The sequence below is a fragment of the Columba livia genome, chromosome 26 (genome assembly GCF_036013475.1).
Source record: "Columba livia isolate bColLiv1 breed racing homer chromosome 26, bColLiv1.pat.W.v2, whole genome shotgun sequence".
NCBI lineage: Eukaryota > Metazoa > Chordata > Aves > Columbiformes > Columbidae > Columba > Columba livia.
In genome coordinates this window covers 5516393-5539469 of record NC_088627.1, presented here as the reverse complement: position 1 = coordinate 5539469, position 23077 = coordinate 5516393, and the positions used below count along the sequence as shown (strand labels likewise).

The window sequence follows — 23077 nt, the reverse complement described above, 5'->3', positions numbered from 1 at the left end:
TGCAATCAGGAAACCCTCAGCCACTCTCTGCCCCTGTAACTGCCCTGACAGGACAAACTGGTCATAATACTATTCCCCAAAGCAGACTCAGCATGGACTCCAAGGGGATATTGCCCATTTTGACTGCTTTCCCACTCGAAAAAACCTGGACACATCAGCAATGTGATGGGAAATCCTCAGGATTTTCAGCCTCCTGTGTGTGCCAGCACGGCCGCAGGTGCCAGACCCAGCACCGCTCTGATAGTTGATGATTTATTCCACTCCCCCCGCCCAGGCGTCGCCTCCCCGTCCCCATCCGGGTGTTATTCAGAAGCTGAACGCCAAGATGCCCAGAAACCAAAAGCTCCCTGGGCTTTATTTTCTGCAAAGCCCAGCCTTGGTTCCTGAGAGGAGATGCCAGACCGTGCTTATCTGCCCTTCCCTGAGACGCAGCAAGCGCAGACAGCAAGAGGAGCCTCCTCCCCGGCCAGGGCTGAACCCGAGAGAGGAGCCGGAGCTCTACAGAGCAGCAATTGGCTCTGGCCAGTCGAGGTTCCCAGCGAGGGAACAGTGTGATCTGCTGTCCTGCCCAGCCGCACCTCGCACGCCGCTCCCCGGCAGGAGCTGCAGGGCGCTCCCCACGGCCTCACACCCCTCGCTGCAGCTCCTGCCGTGTCCTTCAAGGTCAAGAACACCCAACGCAATCTCTCCTCACCGCGAGCGCAGCACAGCCCGGTGAGGCCAGCCCGGCAGCACCAGCTTTGAAAGCCTCCGCCATGCTCTTCCCTGCCTCCCGCTCACTCATCTCTGCATTGTTTCCCCCCTAAGAAAACTAACCGACCTCGTAAGAGCAGGTTTTATAATTGTGAGCAAATACAATAACTGACCACCACCGTCTCATGACTGCCCAAGTGTCTTAAGCTCACAAGAGGGATCAAGATAATGCGCTTTCTAATCTGACCCTCCCAACAACACCGACTGCTCCTCGTACCTCGGCTTTGCACTTTGTCCAGATTAGACCCATCTTCTGCTTCTTAAACCACATCAGATGACTCAAAGAAGAAAATAATCCCAGATCTCAGCCAGGCTTCTCTGACACCCTTACGGTTCGGAAGGTCTCTCCTCTGCCATCTCCAGCTGGGAGTTTGTTACCCAAAGCCTTTGATCTCTCTTCCAAATGTTCATCCTGCGGCCTCACACGTTTGTACCCCCGTGAACTCCTCCCGCCCAGCGCTGACACCCGCGGGTGGTACATGGATCCATTACAGCGCAGCCGCAAACAACCGTGTTCAGGCTTCTCCTCCCCCAGTTTGGCTTTCGGTGGCCTGGTCTGAAAACCACTTTTTCACCTCCGCTTTCCATCTTTGTGAGAAGAGCCCTGACACTCGCGCCAGGCTGAGGGTGCCTGTGCAGCCTCTAAGCCGCAGGCCGTGCTGTCACCCGACGGGTGACACATTCCCACCCCCTCCCACAGCACCCACCAGGTGACCAGAGGGTGAACTGATCTGTCCAAAAAGTTATTTTGGCAGGGTGGCCCCAACTCAGAGACATCAGGGAGGACAGAAAAGGGGATAAGACTTCTTTGACAGCAGGGCGAGCTTTAATAAGCTTAGATGTGACTAACTATGTGTCCTGGTTTTGTTGAAAACAAGTTTCTCTTTTGGTGAATTTGCCTGTCAGCTCAAGCTTCATATCAGCTGCATTTTCCTGGAGAACCAGACCCATGTGTTGGTAACACAGCAATGGAATGTGAGGTTATGGATGAGCACGGATGGACATCTGGAGAGAGGGGCAACGAGAAACCGGTGACCAGAAACCGACCAACGAGTGTAACATCCCATTCACGTGATACTTCAGATAAAAGTGGGAGAGCACGAGGATCTCGTCCCTTTTCCCTATGGCGACATTAGCAGAGGAGCTTGCGAGTCGTCCCTGCGAACCGAGGCCAGTGACAGACTGAATCCAGCTCCGCTTGGCCGCAGAGTCCAGTCCAGGACTTCGGGTGCTGGCTCTGCAGTTGCCGGGACTTTCAAGATTGGGTTTGTATATTTTGTATTATTTTCTCTATTTTTATCAGTAACATTAGTAAAACATTGTTAATTTTCCAACTCTCTTCTCTCTGTCCTTCTTTCCCTCCCGATCGCCTGTGCTGAGTGGGAAGGGGGAAGAGGAGGTTAACAATACATCTGCCATGGTTTATTGTCACCTCGCAATCTAAACCCTCGACACTATGACACTGCACCGTGAAGTGTCTCGCCTGTAACTCTTTGTGGAAAAGTCCTTACCCAGGCAGCTCAAAAGTCATCAGTTGGTTTATTTTCCCAAGCCTGAGGCCTCCAGAGCTGAGCTGGGGGTCGCGGCTCTCCCGCAGCGCAGCCTGGGCGGGAGCAGGACCAGGGGGACACAACAGGACACAGCAGCTCAGCAGGACAAGCGCAGCGGGACACGTACAAGAGGGACAGGAGAAGTGACACCCAGGACACCCCGTCCCTCCCCGCTGGCAGCAGCCAGGAAAACGCCCAGGACAGACATCGCGCTTTCTTAGCGCTATCTTCCCAAGCAAACAGGCCGCCTTCCTCACCAGGTGCAAAAGTCAGCCGAGAGACTATCTTGGAAAGGGCAAGACAGGAAAAACATTCACAAAGAGCCCTTAAATTTATCTCCCGAAGAAGAACGGCTGCAAGGGTGAGGTTTTGCTAGAGGAGGATCAGCTACAGAGAAACAGACAGGAGGAGAAGTGCATTTGCAGACTCACCCTGCTCAGGGTCTTCCAACAGAACCCCTCTTTTTACCAGCTCCTCTCTTGGCTTTCGCATAGAAATCTTTCGCTCTAAAACTGATATTAAATTGAAAAAAAAAAGCACTCAGCAAACAGGGTAAGCTACAAGTTCAAGATACTTTTTAAAAGGGATCCGCTGGGGGAAATAAAGGCTTCAAATTGCAGTGTTTTTGCACGGATGAGGAGGAGGGAGGAAGAGCGGCACGTTCAGACCTGCACTTCACACTAGAGTGGTGCCGGTGGAGCGAACCCTCCCTCCCCACAGCTGCGCGGGGAGGTTTCTTTGCAAGGAAGGAATGTATTTGTCTGAAACTCCTGCCCCATGGCAAGGTGTTTCTGGGGACGCTGGCGATGGGCTGGCACCTGCAAAGGCACATTTTGGTTCGCGTTTTGGAACCCCTGTCAGCAGCCACACGGCGCGTTTCCCGAGCGGAGGAAAGGACACCGGCCCAGCCCCACCACTCTACCTTCCGAAGTCTCCTTAAATTTGTCACTGCTTTTCTTTTTCCTCCACTTCCAGGGTTTGAAGATCTTGCCAAAGCTTGAAAACTTGCTTTTCCTTTTGGTGGGAGGCGTGGTGTCGCCCGATTCCAAAACATCGACCCCCATGCCGGCATCAGCTGGGGGGTGATCCACCTCTTCGGCTGCAGGGAAAGAGAAGAGACGTCACCGCGGTGCTGCGGAGAACGGTCGAGTCCCACCAGCCCGCCCCTCACGTTCATGCAAAGGAACAGCAAGACTCCATGCCTTCACGTAACCCACCGGCGTCTCACGTTAGCTCGGGGAGGTGAGAGCGGGGTTTCCAGTGTTAACAGTGCAAAGGGGAACCGATAAAGAGGCTTTTTCAATGGAACGAGGATTAGTTTGAATTTGCAGCAGCGCAGCTTCGCCCGAGGAACACAGATCATTGTGCCGCAGGTTCTCGTCTTCAACTGGAAGCAACTGGCGCTAGACACAAGTAATTACACGAACGCAAATACCTTCCAGACTGCGGAACCGACTTCCCTGCCTGGCTACACGCACTGGAACTACCCACCCCATTACAACAGCGGGATGTGCTAGAATGGAGCGGCTCTGATTCTTCCCCTCTATAAATACGGCCGGCAGAACCGGCCAAAAGCAACAACCACACAGGAAAGCAACACAATACGGGCCCGCGCTCCACCTATTGCACTCCAGGTCTCCGGAGAACGACACCGGAGGACACGGAGGTGGGGAGGGACGCGCGAAAAACCCCAACTCGCTGCAACAAGAAAAGCTCCTATAAAGAAACAAAACCTGTGGAGCAGAACGAGAGCACGAAATGCTAAGCTGGTGACTGCAATCCGTGCTGTTTTTCTGGCTGTTTGATGAAACATAAGGGAACAGTTACAATCAGCAGGATCTGCAAAAGAGCAGAAAACTCAGAGTGCACTGGGGCTAAGTGGAGCCAGCTGGGGGACTGACACCCGAGCAGCCCTCGGCTCCAGCGCCGCAAAAGACGGAGCACCCGGAACTCCGTGAAAACACAAAATACGGAGAATGGAGCGTGGAGATTCCCTACAGACAGCGGGCTGGGCGCCCGGCGCGAACCACACGTGTCTCATTGTTGAGCCCTGAAGTCAAGTGTTGTGGAGTTCGCAAGGTGTGCGGGATCACGAGCCTGCAGAACAGACGAGGCCTGGAGGCCCCATGGAGGCTCAGCCGAGAACCCCATCTCCTGGGACCCAGCGGTTGGGAAAAAGCCATTTTGCTCATAGGACAAAAAGCTCATAATGTATCTGCTACATCCTCCAAATATCCACCGAGTACATAGAGCCAGAGGTGAAAGAGCAGATTGTCCAGGACAGGAGAAGAATGAGCTGTATGATGGAGCTCTACCTGCAGCGCTTCCCAGCGTGAGACCTGGCACTGCTGGGTTAATGCTCGGACTTGATGATCCCAAAGGGCTTTTCCAACCAAAATTGTTCTCAGATTCTATGAATTTGGACGCCTGAGATTTCGCAGTGAGGGGGTTTTGCAAGTTTGCTTATTGGTCGTGTTTATTTTCTTCTTTAAAATCATCTCCCTAGCAGCCGGCTCACTCAGAACCGCCGAAAAGCTGATGCCAGCCGACGTTTATTTGAAAGAGTCAGAACAACTCGGCACCTGAGCTGCCTCAAAAAACCCAAATCTGGCCTCATAACAAGAGAGAAATTGGGTGGAAAGTGACATAGGAGATGTCAGCACCGATCTGCGATTTCTGCAGCTTTATTCTGTGATTTTCTGCCCGGAGGGAGGGTGGGTACAAGTGGGGACAAAAACCCCAACAAAATAGCATTTCAAGCTCCCAGGAACCCAAGAGGAATTGTCTGCACGCTTAGGGGCGCTTTCTTCAGAGCCTCCAACATCAGCCCTTGCACTGTACGTGTAATTCTCAACAGCAGCGTTCCCTTTGTTCCCCCAGTTGAGCAGCCACAAGCTGGGGCTCAATTTGGATCCCGGAGGCGTTTCCATCACCTTTCCAAGGAGCAGCTGGAGGCCGTCGCGCCAACATCACTTTGTACACATCCCCTCCCAAACTGCTCGTAGGAACGGAACCTCTGCCCTCCCTGCCGCCCGAGGTGCCGGAGCGCTGCACTAAGCAAAATAAGTAATTAAAAGAAAACTCAACCGTCAGGCCCGCGGGTTAATGAAGGGAGAGCTCAGCAAGCTGGGATGTTACATTTCCAATTAGAGGGAGAACGACGAGCGGTTCCCGGCACCTCAGGGCAGCTGGGGACACCAACGAATGAGCCGAAACTGCAGGGGAGACGCGATATCCCCACAGGGCGGGGAGAGCCCGGGAGCGTGGCTGCGGTGGCAGAGCCTCTGGAGCCGTTCTGGAGCCGTTCTGGAGCCGTTCCGCAGCCCGGCTCTGCCCGTCGCACCAAATAGCAGCTCGGGGTGGAGCTCCACACCAGCTGCTCCAGCGCCATTAATTGCAATCACGCAGGTTAATGCAAACGCCGGGTTTCACAATGACGTTCCGCATCTACACCCAACAGTGCTTCTTGTAGGCTTGTGCTGTGCGCCTTGTCCAACAGGAAAACACCCGTGTCTCAAAACAGCCACGGGAAAGGGGGGACAGCCAAACCGCGCACCCCCTCATGGCGTCGACCCACAGCCCAAAGCGCTTGCACCATCCCCTCTGCTCTGTGTAGAATAAAACTCAATACACGTTACTGAACAGGGTGAACATCCCGAGACCACCACTCCCCACCAGGCAACGCTGATGCTGTGGATGCCATTCCTGTCCCCGACACCAAATGGGATTTATTCCGTGCTGCACTCTTCCTTTTACCGTCCCTAATTACCACATGGACACAGCCATGTAAAACAGTCTGTTGTGATGCAATTATGAAGCACGTTTACTGCTAATTAGCGGGTGGATCAGCAGCTGTAGGTGTGCTTTACTGATCTGTGTTTTAAATAACCTCATTGTGCGGTGATTGTTCACATTAGATAGCGCTGCATGCTCCCGCAGAAAAGGACCTTCCCTTCCCAGCCCGTTTCCAGCTCCAGTTTCCATTAAATGGTGCAGAGAGGATATTATTGCCCGACCCAGGCGGGCTGGACGCTCCGTGTGTCCCCTCGCTCGGCTCCCCCAGGTACAGGGGTCCCCGAGCCGCTTTGCGAGCGAGGCTGAAACCCCTCGTACCTGAGCCGTGCTCTGGGAAACTGCTGAGCACCCACAGCACACGCTTTGGGGAAAAAAGGGTGAGATGGGTTTTACCTGAAGGGTGAGAGGCATCAGGAAGCCGATGGGCTCACCCAGCCGAGGCCGTTGACCTGCATGGCAAGGCCATGCCCAAGAGACAGCGTCACCTTCGCTGCCGTCCAGGCTGGAGACCCATTTAAAACCCATTTAGAAGATCAAGAGCTCACCAACACAAAGGTCTCTGCTGGGTCCCCCCACCAAAGCACGATCTGGTTTAACGTTTCTGCGAGAACAACAGGAGACTTGATGATCTCAACAGTCTCTTCCAACCAAAATGTTTCTATGATTCTGTACGTTCCCCATTCCAAAAAGTGACCCCAAGGCAGGGAGAGCCCCACGGAGCCCCCTGGACACCACCACCACTCCTTGGTTGAGGAAAGCCCCAGAATAAAGCACCTACGGGAACTTCTGCAGGTTGTACCTGCAAGAGATGATGCCCTGGAGCACTCAACGGCCACATCTGGGACACAGCTGGTCTGGGGACAGAGCTGTGACATGGCTGGCACCTCCCAGATCCTGCTGCCATTCCACATCTTTGTCCTGAAACACTCACCATGCTCCAGTCCTGCTCCACTGAAACCAGCAGGTGAATTTGAGCTGTTGAAACAGCAGATTTGCATTAACCTGGAACGTTTAGACCGAAATAGTCTGAGGAAACATCCCAAAACGGGCAGAGCCTGGAGAGCCGAGGCGGCAGAAACCCCGGCGGCGCCTGGACGTGATTCTCCAGCAGCGGCTCCTCCAAACCCTCTCCCCGCTCCGCACATCTACACTCAAATCTTGCCGTTAAAACGCAGACAGAAAACCCCCTCTTCTCTCACCACACCTTGCGTTAGGTGCGAACTGTTGTGCAAGAACATGGGTGGCGCTGAGCTGCTGCTGTCACGGTTGTTTTTCCAGAGAAGAAAAACCATTTCAACGGGAGAAGCTGGAGACCCAACACTTGGTCTCCACGCTCATCACACGGTCGGTGCTGCGTGTGTCACCTGTTCCCAAAGCTTTGTCAGGCCTGGGGCAGCCGTTCCTATTCCATAAGGCAAAGGGTCAGTTCTGCCGCTCCTCCCCATGGGTCAGAACCAGCAGAGCCAGGATGTGCAGATCAATTAAAAATATCACCCGTGCTCAGATCTTGTCACACACGTGGGCTGCTCACAACAGCAAGCAGCTGCCATTTAGGAAATACCAACATAGACATGTAATGGTGTGAGGGAGGGAGAGCCATCACATCAGCAAATAGAGTCAACCCCCATCTGCAGAGATGAAGCCCCAGAACACGCGTTTGTACAGCAACGCGCTGCCAGCCCAGCAAAAGGCACCAGGAACCAATGCGAATTAACACAAAGCGTTTCCTTTATTAAGGACCATCTGTCAAAGCGCGATGATACATGAGCTAGAGGTGCCTCTGATGCGCTTTATTAAAAAAAAACAATTAAATGCAAATTGCATGTAGTGTAGATCACCACAGAATTAATCCTGTGAATATTTAAGCCATTTCAACTCAGGCCACACAGTATCCAGAGCCAGCGCGGCTGTGGTTCATTGAGTTTTGACTGGCACACAGAATCACAGAATCCCAGAGTGCCAGGGTTGAAGGGCCCTGGAAAGCTCATGCAGTGCAATCCCCCCATGGAGCAGGAACACCCAGATGAGGTTACACAGGAAGGTGTCCAGGTGGGTTGGAATGTCTGCACAGAAGGAGACTCCACAACCCCCTGGGCAGCCTGGGCCAGGCTCTGCCACCCTCACCCCAACAAGTTCCTTCTCATATTTCAGTGGAACCTCCTGTGTTCCAGTTTGCACCCATTGCCCCTTGTCCTGTCACTGGTTGTCACCAGAAGAGCCTGGCTCCATCCTCCTGACACTCCCCCTTTCCATATTGATCCCCAGGAATGAGTCCCCCCTCAGTCTCCTCTTGTCCAGCTCCAGAGCCCCAGCTCCCTCAGCCTTTCCTCACACGGGAGATGCTCCACTCCCTCCAGCATCTTGGTGGCTGCGCTGGACTCTCTCCAGCAGTTCCCTGTCCTGCTGGAACTGAGGGGCCACAACTGGACACAATATTCCAGGTGTGGTCTCCCCAGGGCAGAGCAGAGGGGCAGGAGAACCTCTCTGACCTACTGACCACCCCCTTCTAACCCACCCCAGGTACCATTGGCTTCCTGGCCACAAGGGCCCAGTGCTGGCTCATGGTCACCCTGCTGTCCCCAGGACCCCCAGCTCCCTTTCCCCTACGCTGCTCTCTAATAGGTCATTCCTCAACTTACACTGGAACCTGGGGTTGTTCCTGCTCACATTCAAGACTCTACACTTGCCCTTGTTCTATTTTATTCAATGTTTCCCTGCCCAGCTCTCCAGCCTGTCCAGGTCTCTGATGGCAGCACAGCTTCCAGTGTCACCACTCCTCCCAGCTTGGTGTCACCAGCAAACTTGCTGACAGTCACTCTATTCCCTTGAATATTCCCCCACCATTGCATAAACTAAAAACCACCTCAACACCCAAGCTAGAGACCCTAACGAAGCAAGACTGAAGGCTGAGAAGAAATCAAAGAACAGTATCCCAGATGCTGACGATTTGTATTATATTGCTATGTGCCTGAAAGGAACATGAAGAAAATGGCACAAGCCTTGAAGGATGGGGGTCGGGGAGCCGCAGGACAGGACTGCAGACCACTGCTGTTTGGAAAACACTGCAAACATGCTGCTTTTCTCCCCAAAATCTCTCCGCAGACATCCAAGAGTTGCTGGAACACACTTCAACTCCAAAAGATGCATCTCAGCACTGCTTACACTACAACAGGCTCTTTGCCCCAAGACGCTGAGCTCTATTAAACTCTATATTTATTAAGAGACATCCTTGCAAAGGAAACAAGCATCAGTATTTTGCTTTGTGACAGGACGCGTGCAGTGTGTAAATCATGAGCTTGAGCCACATTGTTCACCCAGCACCTCATCCATCTCCTACCGGAGTAGCTACTACAGGGTTTCCACACCCCCCGAGTCTCTGCTGCCAGGAGCTCCCCAGGGTTGTTCTGTCCCCAGTCGTAGCCTCCAGGCTCACGGAACCGCAGCACCGAGACTCTGCAAGGCCAGAAATGCTTCGCTCAGAGCTAAAATCCCTCAGCCAAATGAGGCACTTCAACACCACGCAGCAGCTCCCAACACTTGCGCTTCATCACCTCCTGCTTTTACACCTGAAAACGCATTGGAAATGCCGCTATAACAGATTTTTGGGCTTGTTCCCTAATGGTGCACGAGGGGCTTTTGCCGAGCAGCTCGTTTCCCAAGAGGTGCGTGAGAACTTGTGCTGCTCATCGCACACCTGAGGCAGGTCCTGCAGCCCAGCCTGGACCTCAGGGCCCCCAAACCCCCCTGTTCCAAACCGCATCGATGCACCGGCCGAGAATGATTCACTTCCCTCCTCTTTGGCTTTGTTGTGCCGGGCAGAGCCGGTAAAGAATCCAAAAAGCTTTCAAGTAAACAGCTACAACTCAAGAAGCAAACAAAGAGTCTTTTGAGGGAAATGCTGTTAAGGTGAAAGTATAAAAAAGGCGCTTTAGGTGAATATTTCTAAGCTTCCTATAACAGCTTTAAAAACTCCATGTGCATTTCCCAAGTGGTCCAGGGAAGATGCAGATCCTGACCTTAAAGCAATAAAGTGCTGTGGTCACAAACCAGCCTCAAATAGTCCCAGCCCTTGGCTTCCTTGTCTTCTGTATGTTCCTAATCACCACAACCTTCCCAAGTCTTTCCTGCCCAAGTTAAGACAAGAACCATCTCTCCAAGGTCATGATTTATTGAGGATGAACGATGTGCCATGAGGAGAGATGTCTGATAGGAAATGCCCATTTGTGGCAACACCAGGTGTGCTGGTCTCCAGCAAAGGACAATGTCATTACACCCGCTGCCCCAAAATCACCACCGTCCCTCGTGCTTGATGACAAAAAGAGCCCCAAACTGAACAGGTCGGCTCCTAAGGGCACAGGACCCCAAGGAGAAGATGCTGTTAATCTCCACGGATGGTAGGACTGAAGTTTTACTTCTCCCACTCTCTCAATATCACTTATTTTTAGCAGCTCTTGAGCGAGACCGGATTGAACTGGGGGTGGGGAGGAGAGAATCGCTGGTTTAATCTGAGCCCTAAAAACACGTGGTAGGTTCAAAGTTATAAAACTGAAAAAACAGGAAAAAATAACACATATCTCAGGGAGCTCCCCATGTGCCAATGTCAAGTGTTCCTCTAAAAATCAGATGATTCCTCTTTACAGGTCTGAGTCCGCAGCTCAGCCCTCCCAGCTGACCGGGAGATACAGGGGAACAGCGCGATGTGTAAGGTCCGTGCGGGGCAGCCCCAGCGCCGGGAGCGGCACCGGCACCAACAGCGCTAGCGCTGCCCTACACGCCATGTTCCGTGAGCAGCCAGAGTTAACCAAGGGGTGTTTACTGCAGCTGCCAGCTGCTCGCAGAGCGGAGAGAAAACAAGCTGGGTGAGGATTGCCAAGCCCCTTCCCTCCCCAAAACCGCTCCAGAAAATCGGGTGTCATCGCACACAACAGCTCCGATCCTGGCGGGTGGTCAGAGCTGGTCCTGCCCCTCTCGGTGAACTTCAGTGCTGTCCAGCACTTCGCAAACTCCTGTCCCTGAACCTGCCCACGCGAGACGGAGTTTATCCCTAAAACCGCAGCTGGGAGCCTGTCCGGAGAGGACAGAACGCACTGCACAGCGACTGCATGTGATGTGAGTAGGAGAAAGGAAGGAAATGAAGTTATTTCTCCGGTTTCTGCCCGCAGCTGCCGAGCCGGGCGCAGGTTACACAAGCCCCGCATTCCACTCCCGCTTCACCTGCGATCCTGCCCGGCCCCACGCTCTCCCCGTCTCCCTCGCCCTCCATTACTCACCCAAAGCAGCTGGATTTACCGGTCTCGAGAAGCGCGGCTGCCCCATGAGATTCTCCGGGAGGAGGCGGGAGGGCGAGAAAGGAGGAGAAAAAAAGTCTATCCTGAGAGAGCACTTTAGTCTTTTAAAACGATAGATCCAGGCTTGGCGGAGGGGACGAGCCCACGAGCGAGGCGGCCGCCGGCCCTCAGACACGGGACAGGCCGGCGCGGGTCCCACTGTCCCCACAGCCCATGGTGGGGACACGGGGCTCTCACGAAACCGCGGCCGTGGCAGCTCCGGCTCCCCTGGCGCAGGAATGCCTGTCATTCCAGAGCTGGTGGAAGCTCAGGAAGGGGAGGAGACAGCAGCCATGCTCCAGCCCCCGAGCTGCACAGCCCGCAGCACCAACACCCCGCGCTCCTTCCTCCCGCAGCTTGAGGGGAAGAGAGAAGAGCTGAGAGCGAGGAAAGAGCTCCCGGTAAAATAAGCCCACGAAACAGGGTGTTCTGCTCAAGAGGAAGCTGGTATGTCAATGCACAGAGGGGTTTCACCTCCCAGATGGGATCGAGGAGGTAAGAGTGTTCCCCCCAAGCCAAGGGGGTGATGAATGAGAAACCTTAGAGGTTTCCCGCTCTGTGGTGATGAACTGGGGTGGGAATGATGTGCAGGTTTCACCCAAGTCCTAAGACAAAGGTTGATGAAAATTTAAACCATCCAAGTGGACGCGAGGAGCTGCGCGGTGCCCAGTGAAGGGAACGTCGGAAGGAGCGTCTCAGCCCACACGCATCTAGCCAGGTGTATAACAAAAATACAATTCCACAGCAATTCCCCTCACTGCTACAGTAGCAGGAATGTCGGAGCAGGGCGCGTGTCTTCTTCCATTTGAGTTTAACAAAGGCAAATTTAAATTAAACAACTAAGAGTTTATTTTTTATATCAGATCTTGATGGTTGAGGTAACAAATATCCCCCTCAACAGTGGCACTGCGATAAGAAAGATCTCCGGAGTTTAAACGTGTCCACTTGGATTCTTTTTCAGCAAAATTTGTGTTGGGACTGTAGTGAATGTACAGATCACATCACCCCAGCCCTGTTCACCCCCCAGTGCGAACCTTCAGACATCCAGGAGCTCCGTCTTAACTTGGGGAAACAGAAAAACCGTTCCCAAAACCATACAGGAACTGGCTGCAGCGTCACGCCAGTGAGCGATCGGGGACCCGAACCCATCCGACAATCCACGGTGGTTCTCTCCACCGTAGGAAAAAAGCCGTTTTAAGACCAAGATTTAACACCAGCTTTAACACCAAGCTTTGTACAGCCCTCAAGGTCCCAGAAGCCGCAGTGCTTCAATATCGCTGAATATCACCCCAGCAGGCAGGAAGGGCTCAGGACTGCGGTGCTACCAATATTAAAAATCTTCTATTCTGGGAAACAACGAAAATCCAGATTGTTGATTCGGGTGGCAAACATCAGCCACATGTCACCAGTCCTGCAGCCAACACACCCCCAAAAAGGGGAAGGTGGTAGTTTGGAGATCTAATAAAACTCCACCTAAGCCACAAACACACCTGGGAGATGCTGCTGGTATTGATCCACAGGCGCACTCCACCTCGTCTAAGACTTTGAAACAAAGAAAAGAGCCATTTAAATACCTTTCCATCTGGCAGAGACCCACAAATTCAGTGACAGAGGCTGGGAGACTTGTCCGAGTCTGTAAATCCCAGAATCACAGAATCCCAGAATGTCAGGGGTTGAAGGGCCCTGGAAAGCTCATGCAGTGCAATCCCCCCATGGAGCAGGAACACCCAGATGAGGTTACACAGGAAGGTGTCCAGGCGGGTTGGAATGTCTGCACAGAAGGAGACTCCACAACCCCCTGGGCAGCCTGGGCCAGGCTCTGCCACCCTCACCCCAACAAGTTTCTTCTCAAATTCAAGTGGAACCTCCTGTGTTCCAGTTTGCACCCATTGCCCCTTGTCCTGTCACTGGTTGTCACCAGAAGAGCCTGGCTCCATCCTCCTGACACTCCCCCTTTCCATATTGATCCCCAGGAATGAGTCCCCCCTCAGTCTCCTCTTGTCCAGCTCCAGAGCCCCAGCTCCCTCAGCCTTTCCTCACACGGGAGATGCTCCACTCCCTCCAGCATCTTGGTGGCTGCGCTGGACTCTCTGCAGCAGTTCCCTGTCCTGCTGGAACTGAGGGGCCACAACTGGACACAAGATTCCAGGTGTGGTCTCCCCAGGGCAGAGCAGAGGGGCAGGAGAACCTCTCTGACCTACTGACCACCCCCTTCTAACCCACCCCAGGTACCATTGGCTTCCTGGCCACAAGGGCCCAGTGCTGGCTCATGGTCACCCTGCTGTCCCCAGGACCCCCAGGTCCCTTTCCCCTACACTGCTCTCTAATAGGTCATTCCCCAACTTACACTGGAACCTGGAGTCAGCTGGAAGGAGGGCTGGAAAAAACATCCCTGCAGCTGGAAACGCTACAGAAGGCTGAACGCTGCAGCTGGACCTGCCTGGCTTACAGGAGACGAGAGCCATTGCATTTTATATCGCATTTGCTGTGAATTAAGAGGGCACAAACAGAGCAGGTGACGCGTGGTCGGTTAGAGCACAGCAGCTCAAGCGGATATGCCTGAGCTCTTATTTCTGTGGTAGTAAAACGTGAGGCATTCACTTAAATTTCAATGAAAGAGGTTGAAACGGATGCATTTGAACTCACGGCAGCCGCAGTCCAAGAGCACCCGCAGCTCCAGCGCCCCGAAAACAAAATGCAATAAAGCCCCTTTGCGTTTCCATATCATTGATCAGGCCCTAGGAACCATCACTAAGAGAACAGCAAGACTGTTTGGCAAAGGCGCTTGTAATAAGGTTTGTACCAGAAGCATTAACGCTGGGCTGTGGTGCCCAAATTGCAACTGGGTTTGGACTTGAGACGTCGCATCCGCCACGACCCGCTCCTCTTTGAGACAGAAAGGACAAGAACTCCAGCAGCAGAGATGGCAAAGCACCGAGAACAGAAATCCAACCCAAAAGTGGGTAAAGGAAAGTCCACATTCCAAGCACGGACAAGTAACAACCGTCCAAAATTCCCATAGAAATGCAAGAAGGGCTGTTTGACATAGCAGCGAGCTGAAAACCACAGAATGGAATCTTTACTTGCTGAGGGACAGGTGTCCTTTAGGAGAAGGAAAAGCTTGGAATAGCCAAGAGCGACAGAGCTGATAGTCCCTTCAGCCTTTTCTTCTAAAACGCAGTACCCAGGAAATCCCAATTACATGAACACTTTGCAGGATTTCAGGAGCCAGATCTCTAAATCAAAACCAGCGAGACGACGGGTCACGGGTGTAAACGCCCAGTGCGTCCAGCGCTTCCCTCAGAAGTTTCATTTCCTCCCCATCCAGGCCGGCATCCCATTAAAAACCCACCGTCCGCTTGTTAACAGCCTGGAAAAGGAACTCTGCTGGATTGTTTCACTTGAAGAACCTAATGGAACCCATAATGAGCGTAAATATTAGCTCCTCTAATAAAGGCGCTGCTGTTCGCATGCCGGTTCACACCGACGTGAAACGCCGCATTCATCAGCCGTGACTCAGACGTTTCTGTTCCGTGATTCAGCCACGGGAACACTAACAGGGCTCTTGCACGGTCCCGTCCGCGCAGCCGGGGCTGTTTGAACCCAGCGATACTGGGCGTTTTCCTCCAGAGCCCATCAAAGGAGCCACCGGGCGCTGCAGGAGGTTTGAGGCTCTTTCCTCGCTGGAGATGCGCCCACGTGAAACTGCGACCCAGGTTCCTGGTACCACCTTACCGGGGGGTTGGAAGGGAGAAGAACAAGTGGCAGCGCCACGACTCCGCATGCATTTCACCACAATCAGAACAAGAAAAATACAAAACAATATATATTATATACAGAACAGCTCTGGCTACTGACAAAGTGACCATTTCTGGGCTGCGCTCTGAACCGGCGCATGTGGCAGAGCAATCAGTGACCCCGGCACGGCGAGGGGAGCGGGCGGGGAGGCCAGGCGGTCAACCCGAAAGATCACGAACGCCAACGCAACGTGACGTTCTTCCTTTCTGCTCACACGGTATCAAGTCAGCGCGATACCCGGGGTGGAAATGGAAAATGGTTTATTTATAAGGCGGCTGGCACGGCATTGTTCGGGATCTGTGCGCCGGGATGAAAGGGCGCAGCTTGGGATGAGACAGAGGTGAGGTTACCGCTCCCGACCCGCCTGATTTCCTCCGTCCTTCCTGTGACATTTCCAAAAGGGAAACTCCTATTTCCCACAGCATTCCTGTCCCCTCGCCCCCACCAATTAGTCAGCACGACCTCAGAAAGCAAAGGGTGGCAGATCCACCACACCTGGGACCGTCTCGGTGCCACCGCATATATAATCATAGAGGCGTTTTGGTTGGAAAAGATCCTGGAGTCCAACCGTTGCCCACCCCGGCACTGCCCCACGTCCTGAGAACCTCAGAACTGGCAGCAGGTTCAGCCCCACGTTTGGGAAGGGACAATAAAGCTGAGGACACGCTCCGGGAAAGGCTCCTGAGCACGGCGGGCGGCTGAAGACGAGCAATCGCTTCATTGTCACCAGGACTGGGCTGAAGGAAATTGTGCAGTGGTCTTGGGGCCAAGAGGAGAACAGGCCAAAATACCCCCCAGCCTTGTTTTCCAGTGGAAAAAGTGCAACTTTTAATGAAAGCACATCCTAGCCAGCACTGAAAGCACTTCAATGCCTCCTCACTGTCCACTAATTACAACGTGCACTAAATATTTTGTTTACGAGCAAGGGAATGCTAAGGAATGCAATCCTGACAAAATTAAAGATTCGGTCACATCTTGGCTAACTGGATCCCCGCGGTGACTCATGTGCAGGCGAGGGAACCTCCAAAGCTGACGAGCTGCTTTCTGGAGCACCTCGAAGCTGCATGGAAAGCAAGCGGTGGTGAGAGGCCGAGGGAAGCGCAGACGCAGGACACGTCCCAGCACAGAGCGCTGCGTCCGCGGCAGCGCAGCCTGGGAGGCAGGATGCCCATCTGCCACTTCCAGCTACGTTATTAGCAACACATGCAGCAAAAACAGAGGAGAAAATGACACTAATTATTCCATTGTTTCGCAAAGCAATAGGCACAGCATTTAGCTTAATTTCTGTTGAACCCTCTCCCGCAAAAAAACTAAGATACTTGGAGAAGAACCTATAAACTAATACCACCTAAGGCTTCCCATTGGAAATCACTGGGGATAAAGAACAACAAAACAAACAGAGCTTCAGCACAAATCAAAAATATATCCCTCTCCTTTCAAACCACCACCCAGCACATGCTTCTAGTCCAGCACAGTACTCAGCCCTATATAAGTAGGGGAATGACCTGTTAGAGAGCAGTGTAGGGGAAAGGGACCTGGGGGTCCTGGGGACAGCAGGGTGACCATGAGCCAGCACTGGGCCCTTGTGGCCAGGAAGCCAATGGTACCTGGGGTGGGTTAGAAGGGGGTGGTCAGTAGGTCAGAGAGGTTCTCCTGCCCCTCTGCTCTGCCCTGGGGAGACCACACCTGGAATATTGTGTCCAGCTGTGGCCCCTCAGTTCCAGCAGGACAGGGAACTGCTGGAGAGAGTCCAGCGCAGCCACCAAGATGCTGGAGGGAGTGGAGCATCTCCCGTGTGAGGAAAGGCTGAGGGAGCTGGGGCTCTGGAGCTGGACAAGAGGAGACTGAGGGGGGACTCATTCCTGGGGATCAATATGGAAAGGGGGAGTGTCAGGAGGATGGAGCCAGGCTCTTCTGGTGACAACCAGTGACAGGACAAGGGGCAATGGGTGCAAACTGGAACACAGGAGGTTCCACTTAAATGTGAGAAGCAACTTGTTGGGGTGAGGGTGTCAGAGCCTGGCCCAGGCTGCCCAGGGGGTTGTGGAGTCTCCTTCTGTGCAGACATTCCAACCCGCCTGGACACCTTCCTGTGTAACCTCATCTGGGTGTTCCTGCTCCATGGGGGGATTGCACTGGATGAGCTTTCCGGGGCCCTTCAACCCCTGACATTCTGGGATTCTGTGATACTGGGCAAACCCACCACTTTACAACTTTATACAGATTCTAAATAACCGAGTCCTTTGGCAAAGAGGTAAGTCCATCTATGCCACCTGTAAAACCGATGGGACAAGCTCCGTTCAGCACTACACTGGAGATTGCACATTAACAGCAAGGACAGCAGTAAATATTAAACCTCTAAATAAGATTAAATTGAAATTAACCCTCAGAGGTAGCGGTATCTTTATCTCTAGCAGCCAGTCTGCAATGTATAGATCATGGTCCACAGGCTAATATCCCTGCTCTGATTCATTAAAGGACTCATGATCCCAAATTTCTCTTCCTACCCCTAATCCTTCAAGGTGACGAGCTACAATCGGAGCCGCCGGCCTCTCTGCCCACACGCTGGCTGAGCAGAAAGGCCGCGACATCCCTCTGCAAACGCCTCTTTCTGCTTTTAACCCTTCACAAAATTCTCAGCAAGCGCGCTCGCTCGTCACGACCGGAGATGAAACCGCAGCGAAACACGGGAACGTTTCCCCTGCCACCCCAAAGGGCTCACTGCAGGCAAACCGCAGCGATGCAGCAAATGGTCCTTCAGCACCTAGAGCTCCTCAGGGTGAAGGTGCATTTTGTCCAAATGGCTGCGTTCGGCAGCCGGTGCCAGCGCATCCCAGCGTTCTGCCCTCAGCTCGGGGCACTCACAAAGCACCTTGGTGCAGCTCTTGGGGAACACCCAACGCCCCCGCACCTGCTCGCCCTTCGTTATTGACCAGGCTGGAAGCTCCTGATTGGAATGCAAGGCAAGCTGGGCACACGGGCTCGGCTTCTGGTCACGGCTGGAAGAGAAAACCGAATCCCTCGCTGCGGTTCAGAAATTAAACAGCAGACAGATTGGGCTTCAGGCACTGAAATTCAGCAAGAAAAGGACTTTTCGCACCCACGCAACTGAAAACTCTCATAAAATTTGAAATGTTAAGCCCCAACTTTAGATTCACACACAAACAGCAGGTTTAAAAGCTTCCTTTCAAACACGCTGTGTTTTTACAAGCCGTTTCTACCCGAGCGAATCTAACAGGTAATTACAGGTTTGACCTCCCTCAATTGCACAAATATGCCTTTTGAAACAATGCGGATAAATATTTGCCCAATACAAGAAGACAACTGGGAGAGGAGCCATTCCAGTTTATCAACTTTGTGATGCATGTTGATACAAGCTTTATTCTCTATTTCAGGAACGAGATAACGCTTCCGAAGTTCATTTAGCCAAATATTTCTCATAGATCTGCCGTGGACCACCCTAAACAGCGACCGCGGGTCCCACCCAGACAGGAGCCGTGAGACAGCGCGTGAACCTCAACCCCGGCTCTCCAAACATTGCTCAAGCACCAGCGAGGTGTGAGATGGAAACGTGGTGAGGGAAGATTGGTGCCAGCACCATCACGGCGAGGCGTGGGGTTCGTGTTGTGAATCACCCCCTTCCGTACCCCTTCGGAACTGGCTCGTTGGGGAGGGAATGATGGAACTATGGAGGTCCAAAGGAGCTGAAAGAAAAATATAAGGATCCTCCCGAAGCGGGTGGCAGAGGGAGCTCAGAACCAGCCCACAAGGCGCAAAACGCACAGTGGCAAAGTGGCAGCCCAAGAACGGGTCCCCAAAAACCAAGCGCTGCTTACGCATCCCGTTGACTCACGCGAGCTGCAGGACAATGCCATGGCAATTGTTTACGGCGTCAAGGTCGTTTCATATAATTAAAGGAAATGTCAAGAGATGAGATAACACTAACAGTTCAGAAGGTAAAGCCAATCCAACCTTGTGAGAAGCTGTTTCTCCCAGAACTCCTCACCCTCTTGCAGATGTCACCCTTCCCATATCCCCATTTCACATAATCTCACCTCGTCCTCTTGCTCCTGTATTTACAGAGCAGTGACCTTGTTTAGGACCAAGTAGCACCATACCAAACCAGCAACCAAAAACCCTTCCTGAGACTATCGAATAACGCGCCCATCTGCTCGCACGTGGGGCTGGAGACAGTCTGAGCTCTGCTGCCGAGAGCAAACGTGCTCCAACTGAAACAGGAGCGTTTCTGCCAGTGAGGGGTTTGCCCACCGCAGACCCTCAGACCACGTTTGGACCAGCCAGCCCGAATGCCAACCACTCCACGAGGGCGAGCTGCTCAAGTATTCGCTTACCTTCTCAGACAACACTTGCAGTGTAAGAGTTCTAGCACGCGACTATTTCAAGTATGTAAGTGAACCAGCTTACAGCCAGCGCAGGAGGTTTGTGCGAGCAGCAGTCCCACCTTCGCTGGTGATGGGATAACCCCCAAGGCAGCGGGATTCACTGTGCAAACCTCGCACCTCCGTTAAACACCTCAAGATACGGGCTCAGATCAAAGAATCAAAGAGTCCAGCGCATCCACCAAGATGCTGGAGGGAGTGGAGCATCTCCCGTGTGAGGAAAGGCTGAGGGAGCTGGGGCTCTGGAGCTGGACAAGAGGAGACTGAGGGGGGACTCATTCATGGGGATCAATATGGAAAGGGGGAGTGTCAGGAGGATGGAGCCAGGCTCTTCTGGGTGACAACCAGGGACAGGACAAGGGGCAATGGGTACAAACTGCAACACAGGAGGTTCCACTTGAATATGAGAAGGAACTTGTTGGGGTGAGGGTGGCAGAGCCTGGCCCAGGCTGCCCAGGGGGTTGTGGAGTCTCCTTCTGTGCAGACATTCCAACCCGCCTGGACACCTTCCTGTGTAACCTCATCTGGGTGTTCCTGCTCCATGGGGGGATTGCACTGCATGAGCTTTCCAGGGCCCTTCAACCCCTGACATTCTGGGGTTCTGTGCATCCCCCAGCAGAGATGATCCACAGAGCTCCAGAGCACCCCGTGACTCCACGAGGTTACAACTCGCACTTCCCGGCGCTGCTGGTGGGGGAGAAAGACTTGACAGACAAATATCAGAGCAAACTCCCCACCATGGCACCCAAAGAGCTCCCACCTCGAGATCAGCAGCACCAAAACTCAGTTTTTGCTCATTCTTCCTGCAAGCTGAAAACCAATCTTTAAGTGGTCCAAAAGAAGCCGTGGTGAAAAGCAGGTCCATGGGGACTAACCTGGCAGGGTCCTGGGCCTGTCACACGCTGTTCAAAGCTGCAGACCACGGCTCCAGGGAACATTCTGCAAGCAGCAGTTCCAGCGAGGATACATCAGAGCGAGCATTTCAACTGGTGTACAAGATTTAGGGTGTATAAACAGAAACGTTAAACCATTTCTCCATGCACTTTGGGTGTGAAATAGGGACTTTGCTCTTGTGCTGGATTCCCATCTAAACAACCTTGCAGAAGGCGCTGGCTCCCTCAATGCAAGAGCATCATCCCATGGCCCTAAAATTACCCATCTAAACCCATTACCTTATCAACAGTGGGACGAGCTGGCCCCTGGGCACCTAAATTGAACCCAGCTGGTCCAAAATATCAAGTGGCCCCTTGGCTACCCCAGCCCACGTGCTCTCCCCGCAGCCCAGACACGAGGCAGCAGCAAACACCATTCTCACCTTGGTCAAGGGAGTAGGAAAGAATCAAACGTCACCAAAAAATCCTGCAGTTCTTACCAAGAGTCAGGTTAGCCTTAAAAATACCCCAAACAACCTACAAAAACAAAGCTTGGAAACGAAAGGCCGACTGGCCCTTTGATGGAACTTTCCCATATTTATGGAAATTTCTGGTTCGGCAAACAGATCTGCTCACTTAGTGGGTGTTGCAGAAATCACTGCTTTAGTGATGCTGAAAGAAAGAGGCCTGTTGCATTGTTCATTGAGCCTCTGGCTGCAGAGTAGAGAAAAACGTTTTCCCTGACTTTGAAACTCCAGCTGTAATTCTCTGCAGGGTGTAGGTTCTACCTCTCGCACGACATGCAGCAACCTCATCTCTGTCTGTAACCACAGGACTGTAAATGGCTGCGTTTTGCCCCAATGCAACTGTCCTGGTTTTGTTGAAAACAAGTTTCTCTTTTGGTGAATTTGCCTGTCAGCTCAAGCTTCATATCAGCTGCATTTTCCTGGAGAACCAGACCCATGTGTTGGTAACACAGCAATGGAATGTGAGGTTATGGATGAGCACGGATGGACATCTGGAGAGAGGGGCAACGAGAAACCGGTGACCAGAAACCGACCAACGAGTGTAACATCCCATTCACGTGATACTTCAGATAAAAGTGCGAGAGCACGAGGATCTCGTCCCTTTTCCCTATGGCGACATTAGCAGAGGACCTTGCGAGTCGTCCCTGCGGACCGAGGCCAGTGACAGGCTGAATCCAGCTCCGGTTGGCCGCAGAGTCCAGTCCAGGACTTCGGGTGCCGGCTCTGCAGTTGCCGGGACTTTCAAGATTGGGTTTGTATATTTTGTATTATTTTCTCTATTTTTATCAGTAGCATTAGTAAAACATTGTTAACTTTCCAACTCTCTTCTCTCTGTCCTTCTTTCCCTCCTGATCGCCTGTGCTGAGTGGGAAGGGGGAGAGGAGGTTAACAATACACCTGCCAGGGTTTATTGTCACCCCGCAATCTAAACCCTCGACAGCAACCAAGGACACGAGCTGACCCGGCAGTGACGACGTTGCCATTCCGGCTCCTGACAAACCCTGCGCCAAAGCCATGGAACCTGGAGCTCTGCGGGTCCGACGGAAAAGCGACCCTGTCTGTAGTGAACGAGCGGCCGAACACACGTCAGGGCTTTTCTCTCTCCTCCCTACATGATCATCTCGGTTCTCACGCTCTTGGTCAGTTCTTGTGTTTTCCCGACATTGGTTACCTTGCAATTTGTCAGACTGCTTAATAATAAAATCAAGATAATCCTTTAAAAAACCCCACTAGTTACATTTGTTTAGGACGATTGCAACAGGCGATCGACACATAAAAATCAGCCTTTCAAACCCGGCCTGATTACACTCCGCAAATGCGATGGGAACAATCTCCGGCACAGGAACTCGCTCGGCGGCGGGTTCCCGATGCCAGGAAGGCGTGACGAAGGGAAGTCTCCTTTTGTCCTTGTTCTTCAGTTCTTTTCCTAGACGTTTATTTCGGGATCTTGGAGTGAACGGCTTCATAAGGCAACAGGGTGCTCGTTATCAAACCCGGTACAACAAAAAATCCAGCACAGCTAGAAAATAGTGCCCCAGATACCACCTCCCAAAATTAACTTTAAGCACACTGGTCAATACTTTATCCTGAACAGGAAAATAAGAAAAAGCCTGGAACTGATAGGGAGTGTGGAGGGTGCCAGACTGACTAGTATAATCCCATTACAGAGTTATCCAGAACAAGCAGTTTGCTCAAAATTTGAGAGATAACAGGATTAACTTCATGTTCAACATCTTTTCAGCCTAATGACTGCAGAATCACCCCTCGGGCTCTAATGTCACTGATTCAACAGGGGATTCCCATCAACCCCCCGCCACCCCCAGCTTTGAAAGCCTGTTCATTAGCGTCAGCATCTTAAGTTAATTACTTTGAGAGATTTTCCTTTCCTCCCCAAAGCAAAATGTAACTTAACCCCTGCAACACTCAACCCTTGAGCAGAACAAGCTTCTGCCTTCCCCCAGGAAGGGACCATGTTTAAATCTTGGAGACATTAGTGGTGATGAGCAAAGTAACGTCAAGATCAAAGGGCTGGGCAAGGAGAAAGCGGCAGTTTAT

General features: G+C 52.6%; 1 protein-coding gene across 18 annotated transcripts in view; it reads right to left on the bottom strand.

Annotated features, from left to right (window-relative positions):
* Positions 1-23077, bottom strand: part of PHACTR4 (phosphatase and actin regulator 4) — a 66516-nt gene that overhangs the window by 12218 nt on the left and 31221 nt on the right. For 13 of the 18 annotated variants that reach the window (XM_065041554.1, XM_065041558.1, XM_065041560.1 and 10 more), the window contains 2 exons: positions 3226-3402; positions 2735-2815 (listed from right to left, as the gene is read on the bottom strand). In XM_065041554.1, the coding sequence (XP_064897626.1) occupies positions 2735-2815; positions 3226-3402 (258 nt within the window). Of the gene's footprint in view, positions 1-2734; positions 2816-3225; positions 3403-3520; positions 3709-11368; positions 11716-23077 lie in introns of those variants that run through there. The other 5 variants (XM_065041556.1, XM_065041548.1, XM_065041547.1 and 2 more) reach the window with 4 other exon arrangements.